The sequence below is a fragment of the Nilaparvata lugens genome, chromosome X (genome assembly GCF_014356525.2).
Source record: "Nilaparvata lugens isolate BPH chromosome X, ASM1435652v1, whole genome shotgun sequence".
NCBI lineage: Eukaryota > Metazoa > Arthropoda > Insecta > Hemiptera > Delphacidae > Nilaparvata > Nilaparvata lugens.
Genome location: NC_052518.1, coordinates 97,215,413 through 97,235,357, shown reverse-complemented (window position 1 = coordinate 97,235,357; position 19,945 = coordinate 97,215,413). Strand labels below are relative to the sequence as shown.

General features: G+C 35.8%; 1 protein-coding gene across 1 annotated transcript in view; it reads right to left on the bottom strand.

The window, feature by feature from the left end:
* Positions 1 to 213: 213 nt before the first annotated feature.
* LOC111046169 overlaps positions 214 to 19,945 on the bottom strand; it is a 44,095-nt gene continuing 24,363 nt past the window's right edge. The window contains exons 17-26 of the mRNA XM_039442137.1: positions 16,966 to 17,118; positions 15,062 to 15,306; positions 8,490 to 8,655; positions 7,961 to 7,985; positions 6,891 to 7,051; positions 5,867 to 5,952; positions 4,210 to 4,396; positions 2,342 to 2,518; positions 1,465 to 1,636; positions 214 to 509 (exon numbers count right to left, since the gene is read on the bottom strand). Coding sequence (XP_039298071.1) covers positions 412 to 509; positions 1,465 to 1,636; positions 2,342 to 2,518; positions 4,210 to 4,396; positions 5,867 to 5,952; positions 6,891 to 7,051; positions 7,961 to 7,985; positions 8,490 to 8,655; positions 15,062 to 15,306; positions 16,966 to 17,118 — 1,470 coding nt within the window. The 3' untranslated portion in view covers positions 214 to 411. The remainder of the gene's footprint in view (positions 510 to 1,464; positions 1,637 to 2,341; positions 2,519 to 4,209; positions 4,397 to 5,866; positions 5,953 to 6,890; positions 7,052 to 7,960; positions 7,986 to 8,489; positions 8,656 to 15,061; positions 15,307 to 16,965; positions 17,119 to 19,945) is intronic.

The window sequence follows — 19,945 nt, the reverse complement described above, 5'->3', positions numbered from 1 at the left end:
AAATTCGGCACCCCCAGCTACTGTACAGGGTGAATTATGCAGCTGCAAACATAAAATTTGCCAATTTTCAAAAGGTCATGTGTTCCAATCTCTCATATCTGTAACAAGCACGGGACTTTCATTCCCGTGCACGGGTCTCTCATATCTGTAACAAGCACGGGAATTTCAACTCCAATTTCAACTCCAAAATTGCAAAAAAATGTACGTTTAATTGGTCTGATTAAATTACAATATTGCACATTACAAATAATATCAAATTGAAATTTACTTGCAGTTTGTATTACTTTACTACTTGAAAGACAAATTGGATTTTCATTTAGAAGTTTAAACCATAATCTAATACAAAACATACATGATAATCATGATTTAGGCTCAACTCACACTTAGTGTGAGTTGAGCTTTACTCTCATTCTACTTGTTGTCCAATCCGAGAGCAGCATACTGCTCCTCCTCCACTTCTGTCATCATTAGGTTTCCATCTGGCAGTAGAAGAACAACCCGACGTCTTCCTGTGTACAACAAAACATTACAACATTATTATTCAACGAAAAACCTAATTAAATGCAGTAAGGCTCATCTCACACTTAGGCGACTCAGGTCGAGAAGAGACTGGACTCTAGTGGAGAGCATGTGTTTCCAAATAGTGACTAGAATCATAGAGAAACAATAGCATAAGTAGATATGCCATGGTATAGGGCGTTTATGTCGCAACTTTTACTGTTATCTCAAGCCGATAGTCCACGTAGTTCTTCCCTGTGAAGCTTTATGACCTGGTAGTCTCTCATATTGTGCCGTTCATACACTCTTACCAGGTCAAAACAGTAAAAATCTACAATAATCGGCTTGAGATAACAGTAAAAGTTGCAACATAAACGCCCTATACCATGGGATATCTATTTACGCCATTGTTTCTCTATGCTAGAATCGACTGGTCTGAGTGTCACCATTTGGAAACACATGCTCTCCACTAGAGTCCAGTCTCTTCTCCACCTGAGTCGCTTAATTGTGAGTTGAGCTTAAATCACACCCAAGACAGATTTCGATTAAATAAAAAGTGCCGGTAGGGTCATAATATTCAGCTGTCTAAAAGCTTCTCTGCATGAATCCCTAACACCAAGGTTAATCATGATTCGTATTGAATTTAAACTTTAGGCGCTCATATCTCAAAAAGCAATGATCGGAAATAGTATATTACGCTACAAGCACAGAAAGTTAGTGTTTATGGTATGAGGATAGTTTCCCGGGCGAGGTTTGCCGAGCCCGGGAATATGTTTTTAGCCTTTACACAGCCTTAAAATTTAGTAAATATTCTATAGTGAGGTCCACGTTATAATGGCAGTGTTTGAATAGCAATGGTATTACTATCCTTGTCTATCATTCAACAAATCGGATAGCGCTATCTCTTTCTCGCTTTGCCAGCCTTAAGGCCACTACACACTGTACTAAGACGAGGTTCACACTCACCTCCAGGCGTCGGCTCACATGCTGCGACCAGCTGAGCCACCACTTCCTCCTCCTCGCCTCCCGCTCCAACTACCACGCCCCCCTCTGCAGCGCCATCAACCACCACTGCCCCGCCCCCATCAGCCTCCACCACGGCCACACCCCCCTCTGAGCCGCCTTCCTTCACATAGAACTGAAACACAAACAACAACACATCAAGTCAGTTTTTTCATGTCAAGTACAAGAGTGTATTCGTTCAGGAGGAAGCGATCTTGAACAAGTAATTGTCAAAATGTGATAGATGTTATTAATCATTTTCAAATGGCAAGTCTTGAACTTTCATACTAGGTTTTTGGGAATTTTGCATTTCAAGGATAATATAAAAGGAAAAGGAGCCTCCTTGATACGCCAATATTAGAGTAAAAATCAGATTATAGAATTATTCATCATAAATCAGCTGTCGAGTGGATTATAAATTGCATGCCATGACGCATACAATTCAATATCTCACTGTAACTTGGTAAAACATCAGCAGCTGTGTGGACTATTAATTGCATGCCTCATTGAATGCAATTTTTATGAACTATTGATTGCATGCAATAACGTATGCAATTAATAGCTAAAATAACATAGTATTGTCTCTTGACCTTTCTCTGCTTTGAACTCGGGCTGACCTGTTGCCAGTATGTCTTGAAGGCGATTAGCTTTAGATGTTAGCATTTTTGATACACCAACCCCAACAGCCATTAGTCGTTTTCACTTGCCGACAGGATAGGACAGGACAGAATTTACTCTGATGGACAGTATGGACTGAGGAGGCTGTGGGTTTATAACTGCGCGAGGTCTACTGTTCACAAAACTACTAGTATAGATTACATTTATAGTACAGATGAGGTACCTGTTCGGGTATAAGTTGTGCGACGGCATCGGCATAGGCTGAATCAAGTGTGAGCACCTGGGTGGCTCCACCCTGGTCACCAGCCTCCACCGTCACAGAGCCCGCTTCGCCCGCCACATACCCACCGTCAACCAACAGGGCTCCACCGCCCGCGTTCCTCAGATCAGCCTGCGATACCTGACAACAAACACAAATCAATTAGACATTTATAAAACAAAATTAATTCAAATAAATTAACTAAATTAAATTAAAATGGAATATAGTTTCAAAATGGAATCAGCTGTGATTTATAGAGTGAGTTTTGTTTTTTGGTTTATAAATTCTAAATAATTGAATGTTTTTAAGATTTGAAAACTTTACAGTTTGGTGCAATATTTTTATTATTTTCGGTTTTCAATCTAATTAAATTCTAAATTTTGGTTTGTATATTTCTGGACTCTGAATTTGATTCAAAGTTATCTTAATATTTTATTTAAGTTTCCAGTTTTATTTTGAGTTTCAATTTAATTAAATCGATTATTTAGTTCTCCAATATATTTTCTGTTTTATTTATTATTTTAAATTATAGTTACTTTTCTCGTGAGTTATACAGTTAGATCAATTTAACCTCTCGCAAGCCAAGCGATTCCCCCATTATAAATTGTTGCCATAATGTCCAGGTAATTTTATTAAGGCCGTGCAAAGGCTAAAAATAAACTTTTTACTCGTGATATTTTTCAAAGTTTTGTGATTTGTATATCATCAAGCTATCAAAATGAAAAAGTTTTCTCAGGAAAACATTTTTTTTCTGATCATTACTTTTTGAGATATGAGCGCCTAAAGATTAAATTTTTAGGACAGAACATTTAAAATTCGGCAAGAGATAAATCCATGAGATTTAGAGGATAGATTCTTCATGGTATTGTTGATCTAGTAAAACAAAAATTTTCTGAAAGTATCAATTTTTGGAAAAGTTATTCAATTTACCAAAAATAGCTCAACTAGAAGTTATTTTTACTAAATTGAATAACTATCTTGAAAATTTATATTCCCAGAAAATGTTTGTTTTACTAGATCAACAATACCATGAAGAGTCCATCCTCTAAATCTCATGAATTTATATCATACCGAATTTGAAATGTTCCGTCCCAAAATTCAAACTTCAGTCGCTTATATCTCAAAAAGGAATGATCGGAAAAAAATGTTTTCCTGAGAAAACTTTTTCATTTTGATAGCTTGATGATATACAAATCGAAAAATATCACAAGTAGAAAGTTTATTTTTATCCTTTGCAAAGTCTTATTAAGCCAACTTTGATTTAGTTGATCATTCTGACAACCCTATAATACCAAACGTGATGACACTATAGTCACAGTATACATACAATATGGAAACTTGACTAGTACCCAGGCGCAAAAATCCGCCATATTTTTAGGAAGCTTCGCATTGTAATAGTATTGATGGGAGGTACGGATCACTTCACTGATCCGGATCAATTGATCTCGTTCACTGCCGCGAGCCAATCAGAAGACCAGGATTAGAACTTCTTAAGGTCTATAGTGAGGTCCACGATATAATGACAGTATTTGATCAACTTTAGTTTTGCTATCCTTGTCTATCATTCAACAAAGCCGGTGGTACTATCCTTTTCTAGGTCCACAATAATGACAATTATGTTTTTGACAGTGTAGAAATATAATTAATAAATGCAGAGAATCGGCATCGTTATTCTTCTATCTTCATCTACTGCCATTATAACGTGGACCACACTATAGTAATTGTGCCATGTAAAAAGCATTGGTTAGATAGGCGTTTGATTCACAGTTTCCATTCTGTACCTATTCTGTGCTATAGTGTCATAAAGTTGATGTGATACTGTATCTTCTAACCTGATAGAGCAGTCCATCGTCTCCGGTGATGGTGACCATCTCGTTGTCATCAATCTCGTCGGGCTGTTGTTCAACAACAATCTGTTGCTGTTGTTGCTGCTGTTGTTGATAGATCTTGCGCGAAGGAGCTGTGATTGTGCCCAGAGAAGTTGCTGACTCAGCGGCTGCATTAGCCGCGGCTTTCGATCTGAAAAAAGAAACAGAGAAATCAATTAAATTTTTTATTCACTTCTATCATAGAGAAAAGATAGCATAAAAATATGTACTAAAATATTAAATAAAACTACTAAGAGTCGGCTTCAGAGCTCGGGATTTAGCTACCGTAGGTCCTAGACTTTAAACAGCTGGAGTCAGAAAATTGGCTTTCCAAAACGGGGCGTAGTCGCTGCTTTTATAACAGTAGTCGCAGTTTTTATTTTCTCATTTCTATAATTGGAAACGTTTCTCCTTGACGAAATTAGACATTCCTAAATAATTAAAAATAGCTGAAACTTTACACTATTTTCTCTTCATTTTATTTTGTGTTCAATTTTCTACATTTTCGAAATTTAATTCAAACGTGACTATGACAATGACTGCGACTACGCCCCGTTTTGGAAAGCCAATTTTCTGACTCCAGCTGTTTAAAGTCTAGGGCTTTAGGAAACCGGCCCTAAGAAATTGCCAAAAACCACAGATTTATTGATAGTTAGATGGTGTAACAACCGAAACCGTTCTTTTCAACTATCAACAAATCTGTTGTTTTTGACAATTTCTTAGTATTTTTATTTAATATGAATAATTACAACAATATAAACTTCTCAACTGGGCTACACAAAAAGAGAGCATGGTATAGGTCGTTCATGTTCCAAATTTCAAGCCGATTACTGTCAACTACTGACTATAATTGACTGAAAAAATGACTCAGACTGGAAAAACATTGGAGAATTTGAGTCATTTTTTTATTATTCACTTTATCATAGAGAAAAGATAGCATAAGAAGATATACCATAGTATAGGTCGTTCATGTTGCAAATTTCTAGCCGACTACTGTCTATTATAAGTGTGTTGTTGGGAGTGTAAGAAGGGCACAGTATGAGAGACTTATTCAATATTTTGTAAATTTGGCTTAGTGGTTTTGTGTTTTGTTTCGGTTTTGTATATGTTTGGACTTTTAACATCAATATGAACTTTATTCCGAAGTGAAAAGTGTAAATTTAAAGTATTGTGCTGACTATAACCTTAGTGTCCGTTTTCCCATTAGGGAACTTTGGACTATATACGGTGAGGTGGAACTACCCTTGGGTCTCCCCACCATTCAAAGCCATACGCTAATAATAATAATAATAAGTATGAGAGACTACCAGAGTGAGTTCACGAAAAATGCACATCTCCTAGATATGGTTGATATTGGGGCTATGGATAGAGGTTGACCTATCAAGTGTTGTGTTAGAATATGAGACGTTTCGCTAAAAAACAAGGTGAGTTATCCACTCAAACATAAAATCTTACCTCCACTCTCACATCAGAAAAATTACTCATCTTCAAATGCTTATTTGCATGAAAATTCATGGATTTCATAAAAAATGCAAATCTGGTTGATATTTGGGCTATGGATAGAGGTTATTTGATTGCATTAAGTTTTTAATTGCTATTGAATTTGTCTAGATAAACTCACTTAGCTCTGGATCTGGACGCAACTTTTCTGACAGATTCGGTCGCTGGTTCCACGTTGGCTGGAATTTCTAGTGAACTCATCTCAACCTGCAACAAAATTCAAATTATTAAATTCAAAAATCAACATGAAAATTACTGGCGTTGAAAAGAATGAGGGTTAGAAGGCAACTAAGTTGGTAAGGAGAATCACAGATTAAAATACAATATTGCAACATTCAACACATATTATACAAAGTAAAAGTATGCTTTTTAGTGGGGTCCACGATTTTATTTATTCTTATGGCTTTTATCGGCAAAGAGATCCTTTCGGATGTTCTGCCGCGCCGTATTACCCAATGTCATTTCCTATTAACACTCAAGTTTATAGGTTATATTTATATTGGGTTCTTTATGTTTTCTCACTAAAAATGTGCACTTTCACTTCCTGAATATTTTATTTTATAAAGTTCAAAATTAAGAAAACTTAATTCCAAACACACATTTAAAAAGCAAACAAATATAAAATTTCGATGGTAATATTGATAATTAAAATTTCAAATCACACATTTTTCCATGGCAACTATAATTAATTTTATAGTGGTCCAATAAGAAAGAATCATTTTCAAATATTTGAACTTTGGTCAATTATTAGCTTAGTTAAATTCAATTATATAATTGCCATTCATTTTTTATTCTCAGGTTATAAATATTTGCAATTTCTCATTGAATGCAATTTTTATGAACTATTGATTACATGCAATTAATAGCTAAAATAACATAGTATTGTCTCTTGACCTTTCTCTGCTTTGAACTCGGGCTGACCTGTTGCCAGTATGTCTTGAAGGCGATTAGCTTTAGATGTTAGCATTTTTGATACACCAACCCCAACAGCCATTAGTCGTTTTCACTTGCCGACAGGATAGGACAGGACAGAATTTACTCTGATGGACAGTATGGACTGAGGAGGCTGTGGGTTTATAACTGCGCGAGGTCTACTGTTCACAAAACTACTAGTATAGATTACATTTATAGTACAGATGAGGTACCTGTTCGGGTATAAGTTGTGCGACGGCATCGGCATAGGCTGAATCAAGTGTGAGCACCTGGGTGGCTCCACCCTGGTCACCAGCCTCCACCGTCACAGAGCTCGGTTCGCCCGCCACATACCCACCGTCAACCAACAGGGCTCCACCCGATTCACCTGACGCTAGTGTTCACGCGCAGTCTACTTATAAACAAAGATCTGAGCCAGCTGGTGACAGGACAATAACGCTGGAGACATACGAGGTCTGCTATCTCTCCATAGTGAATGATTTAATAGAATCAACAGTTGCCAACAGTTTGTAATTGGCTAATCACATTTTCTCGAATTTCAAGCTTATTTCCAATTTTAGGTGAAAATGTTGCAAGACATTAATTGTAGAGATTTTCATGCTCAATCTTTTCCACTCGAAATTTTTTGTTTAAATTGTATCTGAAGCCTGATAATTGAGAATCTAAATTCAAACTTTGCATAGATGGGGCGGAGCTCCTGAAATTTTTACAGGTATGGTACTTATGGCAGTTGATAGAGCTTATCAATAACTATTTTAGGTATGAATTTAATCAAAATCGTTGGAGCCGTTTTTAAGAAAATCGCGAAAAACCCTGTTTTTGACATTTTCTCCATTTAAGCGCCATCTTGAAATGCATTTGATCGAAATTATTCGTGTCAGATCCTTATATTGTAAGGACCTTAAGTTCCAAATTTCAAGTCATTCCGTTGAAGGAGAGATGAGATATCGTGTACACAGACGCACATACACTCATACACACACACACACACACACACACACACACACACACACACATACAGACCAATACCCAAAAACCACTTTTTTGGACTCAGGGGACCTTGAAACGTATAGAAAACATTAGGGTACCTTAAATTTTTTTGGAAAGCAATACTTTCCTTACCTATGGTAATAGGGCAAGGAAAGTAAAAAATATAAACATCTAAACGTATAAACATTATTGCTCGAATAGTATAAGATAATCAATCAGCTGACAAGTGGATTATTCATTGCATGCATTGGCACAAGTATCTGGTGTCACCAGAAAACGTGATCATCTTTACCATCTCTAAGGGAGTTTATGATAGACTGTAAAACATATGACAGATAATTTGGAGAAAGACTCGTATCGCTGCAACTAGAACAGGTGACACCAGATAATTCTGGATGAGAAAACTGCGAGAGGTCTACTGTTCACAGAACTACTAGTAATATAATAGAAAGTAGTCGGCTTGAAATTTGCAACATAAACGACCCATACCATGAGATATTTCCTCTACGATCATATTTCGTTCAAATGGCAAATTAATTGATTTGATTTTGATATGGAGACTCTTTCCTGTTCACTATGCGAACACCCCAACTTTATGGCTCAACTCACACTCAGGCGACTCAGGTGGAGAAGAGACTGGACTCTAGTGGAGAGCATGTGTTTCCAAATGGTGACACTCGACCAGTCGATTCTAGTCTCCGCGACGTCACCATTTCAAAACACATGCTCTCCACTAGAGTCCAGTCTCTTCTCCACCTGAGTCGCGTAAATGTAAGTTGAGCTTATGTCTAAATAAGGCGCAATTTAGGTGTGTTCCTTACCCTGAGCTGGCCGACCGTGCCGAGGATGGACTCAATGGGTTTAATGCCTGACTTGAGCATGGATCCGGGTCGCTTGAGAGGGGAGGGAGTGGAGAGAACCCCCTTCTTGAGACCGTGGAGGCGGCTGGCCAGTGGAGCCTGTTTAGACATCACTCCTGTTTGTCCACTGAAACACAAAACAACAATATTAGATTAGAATAGTAGACTTAGAAAAGTGATAGTAGAACATAATGAAATAGAAACACACATTTATAAAATAAAATTATAGTAGCCTACCCTTTAGAAATAGAAAAATTACAAGAATACAAATTGTATTAATTTTTGACCGAGCGAAGTGAGGTCTAAGATTCAGGTCGACGGTTCGGAATCTCTCTTATTTTAAAATTTTTGAATGTTTATATGTTGCACATTTACGGCGAAACGCGGTGATAGATTTTCATGAAATTTGACAGGTATGTTCCTTTTTTAATTGCGCGCCGACGTATATACAAGGTTTTTGGAAATTTTGCATATCAAGGATAATATAAAAGGAAAAAGGAACCTCCTTCATACGCCAATATTAGAGTAAAAATCAGACTATAGAATTATTCATCACTAGCCGTCAGGCTCGCTTCGCCAGTCTAGCCAGGGGGCTCCGCCCCCTGGACCCCTGACTGGATCGTCCAAGAATGATATCAGCAGGCTCGCTTCGCTCGCCTGCATTTTTCATTTGGGCATTTTTATCATATGTTAGGACAATCCAGTCGGGGGTCCAGACTAAACGGCTGGCTAAACGGATATGGCGAGCGAAGCGAGCCTGACTGCTAGTAATATAATATTCCCAGGATTGAAGTAGCAGTGCCCGAATCAATTTTTCTGCGATAAATGCATTTAAATCTTCAACTTGGTGCCAACCTAACAAAGTCAACTCAACTTAATGCCAACCTGACAAAATTATTAATTTAGTTGCCAGTTAACAACTGTTTCGAAGAGGTACTCTATCTAGATTATAGTTCTATAGTACCATATGATATGGAAATTTCAATTATAGCATCTAGCATCTATAGCGTCTAGCATCTTCGCAGGACAATAGTGGGGCTGGTATATCGGCGAAAAACATTTCAGCTGTTCTACCTGAAACAAGGGTGATGGCTTACGAACATTTGATACCTTCAACGCTTGAACTGCTAAATACGACCAGAACAATCGCTCGGGAGAAAGGATATCGCTTTGTGTGGGTACGTGATGGTAATATTCTTGTCAAAAAAGACGAAACCAGTAAGAATGTTTTACATATTAAAAGTGATGTGGACCTTTCTAAGATGTAAGTACTAAAGACTTGTTTAACAATGAACAGTAAAATAATTTTATTATGGACATTTTTGAAAATTTAGATGAATTCGATGAAGTTGAGACATTATGTTTGAATAACTCTAATGATTATTACAATATTATTTCTAATCAACCCAGTGTAAATTTTGATATAATTCATAGTAATATCAGATTCATTGGGAAGAATTTAGACGAGTTCTGTTTAGAATTTGCTAATGTATTGCCATTTATAGACATGATTGTATTATCTGAGACGGGTCACCAAGGTGTTAGGCCCATAGGGTGTGATATACCTGGTTTTAATCAGTACTATTCAATGAATCACACAAATAGAAATGGGGGTGTAGTAGTTTACTTGAAAAAAGATTATGATCATGTTCATGTGCGGGAATGCACAATAGTTGGGGCTGGTTGTCTCGTGATAGAGCTGAAAATTTTTGAGGAGGAGTGGGTTATTGTTTGTGCTTACAGATCACCTAATGATAATTGCCAGGACTTTGTTAACTCTTTAGCTGAGCTGCTTTCGAATTTAAATTTAGGAAAAAATATTATATTTGTAGGAGATATAAATATTGATATCTTGAATAATAGAAATAACATGCACACTGAATCTTATTTGAATTTATTGAACGAAAATGGGCTTATATCTTATGTGAATTGTTTTACAAGGGTTCCATTTCAGGGAACACCTTCGTGTTTAGATCATTATTTCGGTAATGTCCACACTAATAAGCACATTGAACCCATGGTATTGAAGACTTGTATTACTGATCACTATGTTACTTCTCTTAGGGTTCGTTGTGAAATAGACTTGACTATCAATGCTGCTCAGTTGCCACTTGTTGCCACCAGGCTCGATTATGATAGGCTTTTGTCTCTTATCCAGTCTGAGGGCTGGCAGTCTGTATTTTCTAGTAGGGATGTTAATGTTTCAACAGATAACTTTGTAGCAACTCTACAAAGCTATATTGAAAAATCCACTATAAATGTAGCCAAATCTAGTTCGAGGTTTAAAAAAATCAAGCCATGGATTACTCAAGGTTTAGTATTTTCTATTAGAAGAAAGCAAGCTCTATTTAACAAATGTAAAAAGGAACCATTCAATTTAAATCTGAGAAATTATTTTAGAAGTTATCGAAATAGATTGACAGTCCTTATTAGAGAAGCTAAACGATTGTATTATAGCAGAAAAATTGAGGAGGCTGGAAATGATGTAAAACGGACTTGGAATGTAGTTAGGGAGGTAGCTGGTTGTAAAATAAGGAAGGAGTGTTTGGAAGAAATTGAAATTGATGGTAATGTCTATAGTGCTAGGGATAATCCCAATATATGTGCTAATGCTTTTAACGATTTTTTCATCTCTATAGGAGAGAAAATGGTACAAAATATTCCTAGTGAGCCTGGTGACGATTTGCAACCAGACAATCCCCACAATCCGCAAGATTATTTTACTTTTCAATATGTATCAGAGACTGAGGTTGTGGAGGCGATCGAGAGTCTTAGAGGTGCATCTGGGCCTGGTCATGATGGCATTACTGTATCTGTTTTAAAATCTGTTAAAAGTATTGTTGCCTCTCCACTCAAACACATTATTAATGTAAGTTTTGAACAAGGTATTTTTCCAGATTCTTTTAAAACAACTGTAGTAAAACCAATATTCAAATCACAAGACAAAAGGAAAATTACCAACTATAGACCTATAAGTTTACTTTCGAATTTGGCTAAAATAATTGAAAAATGTGTAAAGAGACAGCTACATAAATTTTTGGAAGTGAATAATATTCTGTCAAAAAATCAATTTGGTTTTAGAGAGGGGATGGGAACACAGGAAGCAATTGCTGCTTTTGTTCAAGAAACAATCTTAAACTTGGATGTAGGTAGGAGACAAATAGCTATTTTTCTTGATCTTGCAAAAGCCTTTGATACAGTTTGCCATGATCGTCTACTTGATTGTCTCCGTAGCCTTGGTCTTGAGGATGTGGCACTGGGATGGTTTTGCAGTTATTTAAAGAATAGGCAACAATGTGTTGCCTATAACACTGTTATAGAATCAATAACACTGTTAGAGAATATAAATCTGTTAAAATGGGAATCCCGCAGGGAACAGTGATTGGACCTTGCCTCTTCCTGATCTATATTAATGACTTTTGTAACCTTAATTTAATCAATGGGAAAATATTGTCATTTGCAGACGATGCAGTTTTAATTTTTCATGAAGAAAACTGGGCTAGCACATATGACTCAGCTGCTAGGGGACTGGGAGAAGTAAAAAAATGGCTTGATAGAAGAAAACTGACTCTGAATTTGTCCAAAACAAAATACATCTCTTTTTCCTTGAATATACAGAATCAGCCAGTTAATATGTCACTTGTTTTGCATTCTCCAAATTGTCTTAGTCATGTAGATTTAGGGTGTTCAGTTAATTGTAATAGAATAGAGAAGGTTAGCAGTATCAGATATCTTGGAGTAATGGTTGATCAGCATTCAAAGTGGGATGTACATTTGTCGCAGCTTACTACACGATCTAGAAAACTTATTTATTTATTTGTGAAATTACGTTCTGTTTTGCCTATGAAAGTCATGAAGATAGTGTATTATGCACTGGCACAGTCATTGCTCCAATATGGTATTGTGGGTTGGGGTGGTGCATATACAAATGTTCTAAAACCTGTAAAAACAATACAAAATTTAATATTAAAAATTATTCTGAAAAAGAATAGAATGTATTCAACAAGATTGGCTTTTTTGGAATTTTCAGTTCTACCGATTAGACAGATATACCTGAAACACATCATATTATATTATAAGAAGCTATCACTTTTTCATTTCATTAATAGAACGGATTGTGCTATTACAAGACGGGAGGAGTCAGGTCTGGTTACTGTTCCTAGATTATTGACTACTGCTGGTCAGCGTAGCTTCATATATTTATCTCCATTATTTTTTAATATTCTTCCAAGTAATTTGAGAGGTTTACTAGCCCAAAAAAACTTTGGACTACATTTGAAAAAGTATCTGGTTAGCTCTCATGGCTGGGATAGTGCCGAGAATTTCTGGATTACATTAGTATAGTAATTATTCCAATTGAATAGATTTCATTTTGTACCACATCTTATATCATGTTATACACTGGGCTAGGCAATATCAGGTCATTATTATAATTTATTATAATTTACAAATTTTGTTGCATTCTAGCACATATTGTATGTAAATATATTGATCTATTATAGCATCACTGATTTATCTTGTTTATTGAAAGGATTTGATTTTAGTTGTTAATGTATATACTGTAATGTTAATTAATAATAAGTAAGTAGTCAAAGTACGGCTGCTCCTTCCCCAAGCTCGAGCTTGCTCTTTTGGGGAAGTAGTTCCTTATGTTTATTTGTATTTCCTATTGATTCATTTTGTTGTTATATTTCTAAATTGTGAATTATTGTAATGCTTTTTCAAGGAATAAAAAAATAAATAATAAATAAATAAATAATAATAATAATTAAGAGATTGGGAGAAGAAGAATATACATGCTAAAAGACGAACTTTAAACCCTTAAAAACAACCCTTAGAGTTAAAATATTGCCAAAAGATTTCTTAGTGCGCCGTTTTTGGTCTGGTAGATTTTTAGTTATGCGAGTGAGTGAGTGAGTCAGTCAGTCAGTCAATCAGTGAGTGAGTGCCATTTCGCTTTTATATATATAGATAAATCAGCTGACAAGTGATTACACAGATGTGTGGAGAAGCCAATCTATTGCTGTATTTCCATAAGGTCTATAGTTTCAATCAGGTATTTGTGGATGAAAATACTGCGTGAGGTTTACTGTTTACAAGACTACTAGTATTATTACATTAATTTTGAAGGGTACTATAATTCTATCCTATAATCGAGCAATTTCTGTTTATATGTTTATATGTTTATATGTTTGTATTTCACCGGATCTCGAAAACGGCTCTAACGATTTTCACGAAATTTGGAACATAGTAGGTTTATGATATAAAAATTCGATTGCACTAGGTCTCATCCCTGGGAAAACTCGCTGAACGACATTAAAAGGATAATTCATCCTTGGAAAAACAGCTGACACTCTTGTCGTCTGTGGATAATAAAAAAGTGCATCTGTGGAAAATCAAAATATCTCATCTCCGAAATTCATAAGCTGACGTATAGCCAGCTGTAAAATATAAACTATATGTGAGAATATAAGAATATAAGAATTGTGTTCTATTTATCAATAAATAAAAATAACGAGCGAAGCTCGGTGCCCCGATATTTTTATAAATACAAGACAGTAGCCCTGAATTGATACAATTTAAAAACACACACAAAACATAAAATTCTACAGTTTTATTATGGAACGGTTCTACAACATTGATAATGACTCAGTCAAATGGTCGTACAAACTTATTGTTTTATAAACTAAGTCTAAGGCCCGGCTGCAAAACAGCAAAAACGACTACTGTCTATTATTAGTGTGTTGTTGGGAGTGTAAGAAGGGCACATTATGAGAGACTACCAGCGTCACATAGCTTCACCAAAAACAACTACTACGACTATCGGCTTCAGTTAACAGTCACATTTGCAACATAGACACCCTATACTCTGTCTATTATTAGTGTGTTGTTGGGAGTGTAAGAGTGTAAGAAGGGCACAGTATGAGAGACTACCAGCGTCACATAGCTTCACAAAAAACAACTACTAGGACTATCGGCTTCAGTTAACACTCACATTTGCAACATAGACACCCTATACACTGTCTATTATTAGTGTGTTGTTGAGAGTGTGAGAGTGTAAGAAGGGCACAGTATGAGAGACTACCAGCGTCACATAGCTTCACCAAAAACAACTACTAGGACTATCGGCTTCAGTTAACACACACATTTGCAACATAACGGTCCCTTATCATGGCATATTTTCTTGTGGTATAAATTTAATCAATGATATATAATTCAATGGGAAAATACTTCATCGGCTGTGTTTCTTTTTTTCTGGGGATAAAGACGTTTACTCGATAAGTGTATCAAATCCACTTGATACGTGTATCAAATTTACTTCATACACGTATCAAATCCACTTCACACACGTATATTATCTACTTGATACACGATTCAAATTCACTTCATACACACGTTTATTGTATATTTGATACACGTATCACATCCACTTGATACACGTATCACATCCACTTGATACGCGTATCACGCTTTTGATACACTTCAATATTTTTTCAAAAATTTTCACAAATTCACCAATTTTTCGGGATTACCTGATAATGTTCGAAGGCTTGGGCACAGGCCTGAGAGGCCCCACGGGACGAGGGCCACCCAGCGCAGTAGCAGCCGTAGTTGCCATCGTGTTGCTGTTGCTTTGCGGTTGCTTGGTGGGTGACGATGCAGCCACAGTCGGCCTGCGAACAATGCCCGATTTGGTGGCGGCTGCAGCTCCCGGACCCATCCGACTGCTCAACATTATTACGCCTGATTTGTGGCTGGGCGTTGATTTCAGCAGACCCTGTACACAATACAAAACACAATTTATTTATTTTATTCAATGCTACACAAAACGCAAATAATTAAAATGAAATAATTGATAATTTTTATTAAACGAAAATCCCAATTAAATGCTGTAATTCACCCCGAAGACTTCTGCTACTGCAAATATTGACAACAGGGTAAACAGCTAGATGGAAATTCGATGAGCGCTACTATTCAAAAATTATTTGTCAGCCCGGGAATCGAACCCAGTACCTCCTAATTGCCGGTCAGGAATGCTCACCCTTACACCAATCTCTGGATAGCAGCGCTCATTTCATACAAAGGCATAGCGGCCAGCAATAGTAGTCTGCAGCCAATGCAATAATTCATTATTTATTTGATAAACGATAAATAATAATAATATCGAGTGACCTGGCCGGCTCAGGTCTGGTGTCACAGTTTTCAGTTCGCACGTCATCAATTTCAGGGCCTCTAACATGACCTAACGACTGTTTTTGAGGCAGCCGGGACCGACGACTTAACGTGTCCATCCCAAACACGGGAGTGGCCCAAGAAAAATATAATTTATAATCAATTACTATTGATATCGATTATATCGCTATGATTATTGCGCTATACGCAATAAGCAACTAATTACTACTTATACCCCAACACATATAATTTATAGTGGGGTGTATATTTATTCATTGTTGAAACACCGCTGATTTATGTAGTTGCATTACAATACTATATTATCAATATTCTAATGTTGCATTCAATCTTCATTGTAATTAATAAGTTTTCATAATATGTGAAATTTGTTGCATAATTAGCTGTTGTACTGTAATTTATTGTGGATTCGTGTGTAAACCGGAATGCATTGTGGCTTACTTGAATAAATTAATTAGGTACTTTACTTTAAAATTACTTTTAACTATTTACTAATCATAGTAAACGCCCTCCTTCTTCAAGTTCCGAGTTGCGCGTACTTTTGGAAACTGAATACATCATGGAAACTGAAATTGATTTAGTACGAAAGAGCCTTATCAAATTATCAAGTTGATAACTGAAGCTACATAAAGGACTACTATAGTAAGGTCCACGTTATAAGGGCAGTGGAGAAAGATAGGAGAACAACGTTGCCGATCCGGTCTTGTCAATGCCTTCTACAGGCGGTAGCTGATACAGGTGTATTGATGTAACATTAACTGTTCATTCTCGTTTAAAATAATCAATCAGATTTTATTAAGCAAGAAACTATATTTTTCAATAATTTCATAATGAATTTACAAAATTATGATGAAATATTTTGCTAATTAATTATTAATTCTACATTGTTAGAAGACGATCTGGCAACAGAGCAAGAGATAGCGCTATCCGCTTTGTTGAATGATGGACAAGGATAGCAATACCATTGCTAATCAAACACTGCCATTATAACGTGAACCTTACTATAGCTCGAGTTAGGTGCACGTTATAATATAAAAATCACCAGCATAATGTCCATAAGACTTGTGAATTCTTGTTCTCCTCTAATTAAAATGCAATTAGAAATCCAACTGGAACGTTTTATTGTACCGATGCTAATCATATACTGCCATTATATATTTCTTTTTCGACTACTGTATTGTTTACTTTATCCAATAAATGAATAAATAACGTGGACCTCACAATACATGAAATGTTGTGTTGTTACCTTTCTCTGTAGCGATGAAATGGCCGAATTTGGTGTGATCGAGTCCAACTTGACAATGCCCGACTTGTTGGACATGATGTAGACTCCCGATGTCAGGTTGGGTACTTGAGACGGATCCACATTTACCACACCCTCGGCACTCGCCACCAGCACCTGTTCCATACAATCACCACAATATTAAACACCACAATTAAACACCAGGGGCCTATTTCACAAAGGTACAAGTATTGTTACCAACCATGGTTACGGACAAGTACTTGTAGTTACAAGTTTACAAGTACTCACGTTTCACAAAAATGTATGATCTACAAGTTTACAATTTTACAAGTCTACAAGTACTTCAATAGTAAACATAACCTATTTTCATGATGATTTCCTTTTTCCATCCTTTATAAAGGTTACTTGTACTTTTCAATAATTACTTTGAAAATATTTGAAAGCAATATAATGTTTTTTGTACAGTCTACTTCATTTATTGCTGAATTTGTAACTTGCACAGTATATGTACATATACAAAGTACATAAATTAGAAGTAAATAAAAAGTAGTAAATTTACTTTGTATATAGATAGTAAATGTACTATAATATAATGTATACTATATATACCGTGAATAAATACTATAGTACACACAACCTATGAGGTAACACATTAATAACTATTTTGGAAATTTATTAAATTCAATTTCCTGATGCATATATTTCCAAAGTAATGAATTTTATAGGAATATAGGGCATTTTTGATTATTAGAAATATTTATTGAATATTTAGAATAATTTTAATGATCACTTGTAAATCATTTACATAGCTTTCCACTTGGGTAGAAATTTCATAGTCATAGTAACAAGTAATTTCGACAAAAATTGTTGGCTACAATGAAAATCTTTGTGGAACACTTGTTCGTAACAAGCAAATCACTTGTAAACTTGTAGAAATTCATTGTAACTACAAGTTTACAATTCTGCTTTTGTGAAACACTTGTAATCAGCTGTTCTCCAAAACCATGGTTGGCAACAAGACTTGTAACCTACTTGTACCTTTGTGAAACGGGCCCCAGAAATAGGAATAATAGTGAAAAATAGTCATCACAAAAAGACAATTAGACACTGGACTTTTTAAAAGCTGACATTGTATTTTATTCATAATAGGGGTATTCACAATGTTGGAGTTAGCTGGCTAAGTCGCGCTATTCGCTATCTCCAGCTATTTGCTAAGTCTGTGTTAACTCAATGCTATAGTGGTACGTTAGACAAAAATTAACAGACGTTCGAGGTAGCAGATAGCGCAGGTTTGAGTCCGCTAACTCTAGCTTTCTCTGTTAAAACGGCAGCCAAATGTTTATAATCATACTTTTTCAAACTAACTTGAGTTACACAAATTATCCGCTTGGATCGCTACTGCAGTTTGCTAATAGCAGATGGGTTTAGATGGGGCGTTCACAATCCAGAGTTATCAAATAGCACTTTAGCTGGCTAAAACAATATTGTCAATACCCCTATTGAATGTTGTATGTGACCTGGATTATGTACTGATTTACTTTGGCTTAAATAAAAATTATTGAATCATTGATTTGAGTACCCAACGATACACCTATTCTAACACCCAAAAATCGTTACTGTTCTTGTCTATAAAACTGTTCAATTCGCTGCCTGCATTAAACGTTTCTTGGTAGATAACCCCTTACATAAAGTGGAAGTGTTTTATGAGTTTGCTATGATATTTAATAGTTATTTGTATATCTAGAGTGAAAAGTACTGTTTTTTCTCCCTGAGGGAGAAAAAAAAAATTCATTCGTGATGTACACAAAATTTTTCCTCCACCTACATTTTTATAAAAACTGCAATTAAAATAATTTTTAAAAAAGTACGTGACCAAACAATGTGTTACAACATAATCTAAAAAGTAAACAGAAACAGCTGGCTTGTAATCACAGTTCTTCACCGACAGCGCTGTACGCTATCTATCGGCAAGAGTTGTATCAACAGAGGCCGCCACAACTACAGCTATGATGAAGTTCCAGTTTCAAATTTGATTAGTTGATGAGGAATATCCGTTGGATGGTATTTTGAATAACATGGATATTAAAATTTTTTTTACATTTTTTTAGTATAGTGATATGAAGTTTGTAACAGTTTTAGCATACAAACATAGATTTCATATATTGTTCAAATGTCTGGTTGAGGTATTGAATTTAGTTGGTTTAATGACTACTCTATATGCTTCCTCATCTGAGCTTAGACCTTCTAACCTATTACAATGTAAGTTTTTAAAATAGAGATGCTTCCCATGTTATTTAAATGGAGTCACTTTTCCTCCCTAGGGAGTTTTTCTGTTTTTTACTACCGAGAGCAAAAAAGTGACACTTTAGTATTATGTTTCAGGGAGTAAAGTAAGCACTTTAGATAGGAGGTGGAGGAAAAAATATATTTAGCGATAGATTTTGGTTTGTGATTTTGCTTAAAAATATATCTAGTTAGGCTATAGATAGTCCTATGCTGCTTTAGTATATAGTTATATAATAGAGAAAAGATAGCATAAGAAGATATCCCGTGGTATAGGTCGTACATGCTCCAAATTTCTTCTCCGATTACTGTCGACTACTGTCTATTATTAGTGTGTTGTTGGGAGTGTAAGAGTGTAAGAAGGGCACAGTATGAGAGACTACCAGCGTCACATAGCTTCACCAAAAACAACTCCTAGGACTATCGGCTTCAGTTAAGAGTGAACTTGCAACATGAATGCCCTATACCGTGGCATATCACTATAAATATATTATACAGTATAATCTCAACTTGATAGACAACACCATGATTTGATACAGAACTTGCAAAGGTTGAATGAATCCTACAAACCATGATTCTTCTTATGATTTATTTTCTCTGTATCACCCTAAATGATACAGTGTCACCACACATGATAGAGTATCACCACAACATGATACAGTATAATCTCAACTTGATACACACCATAATTTGAAAACTG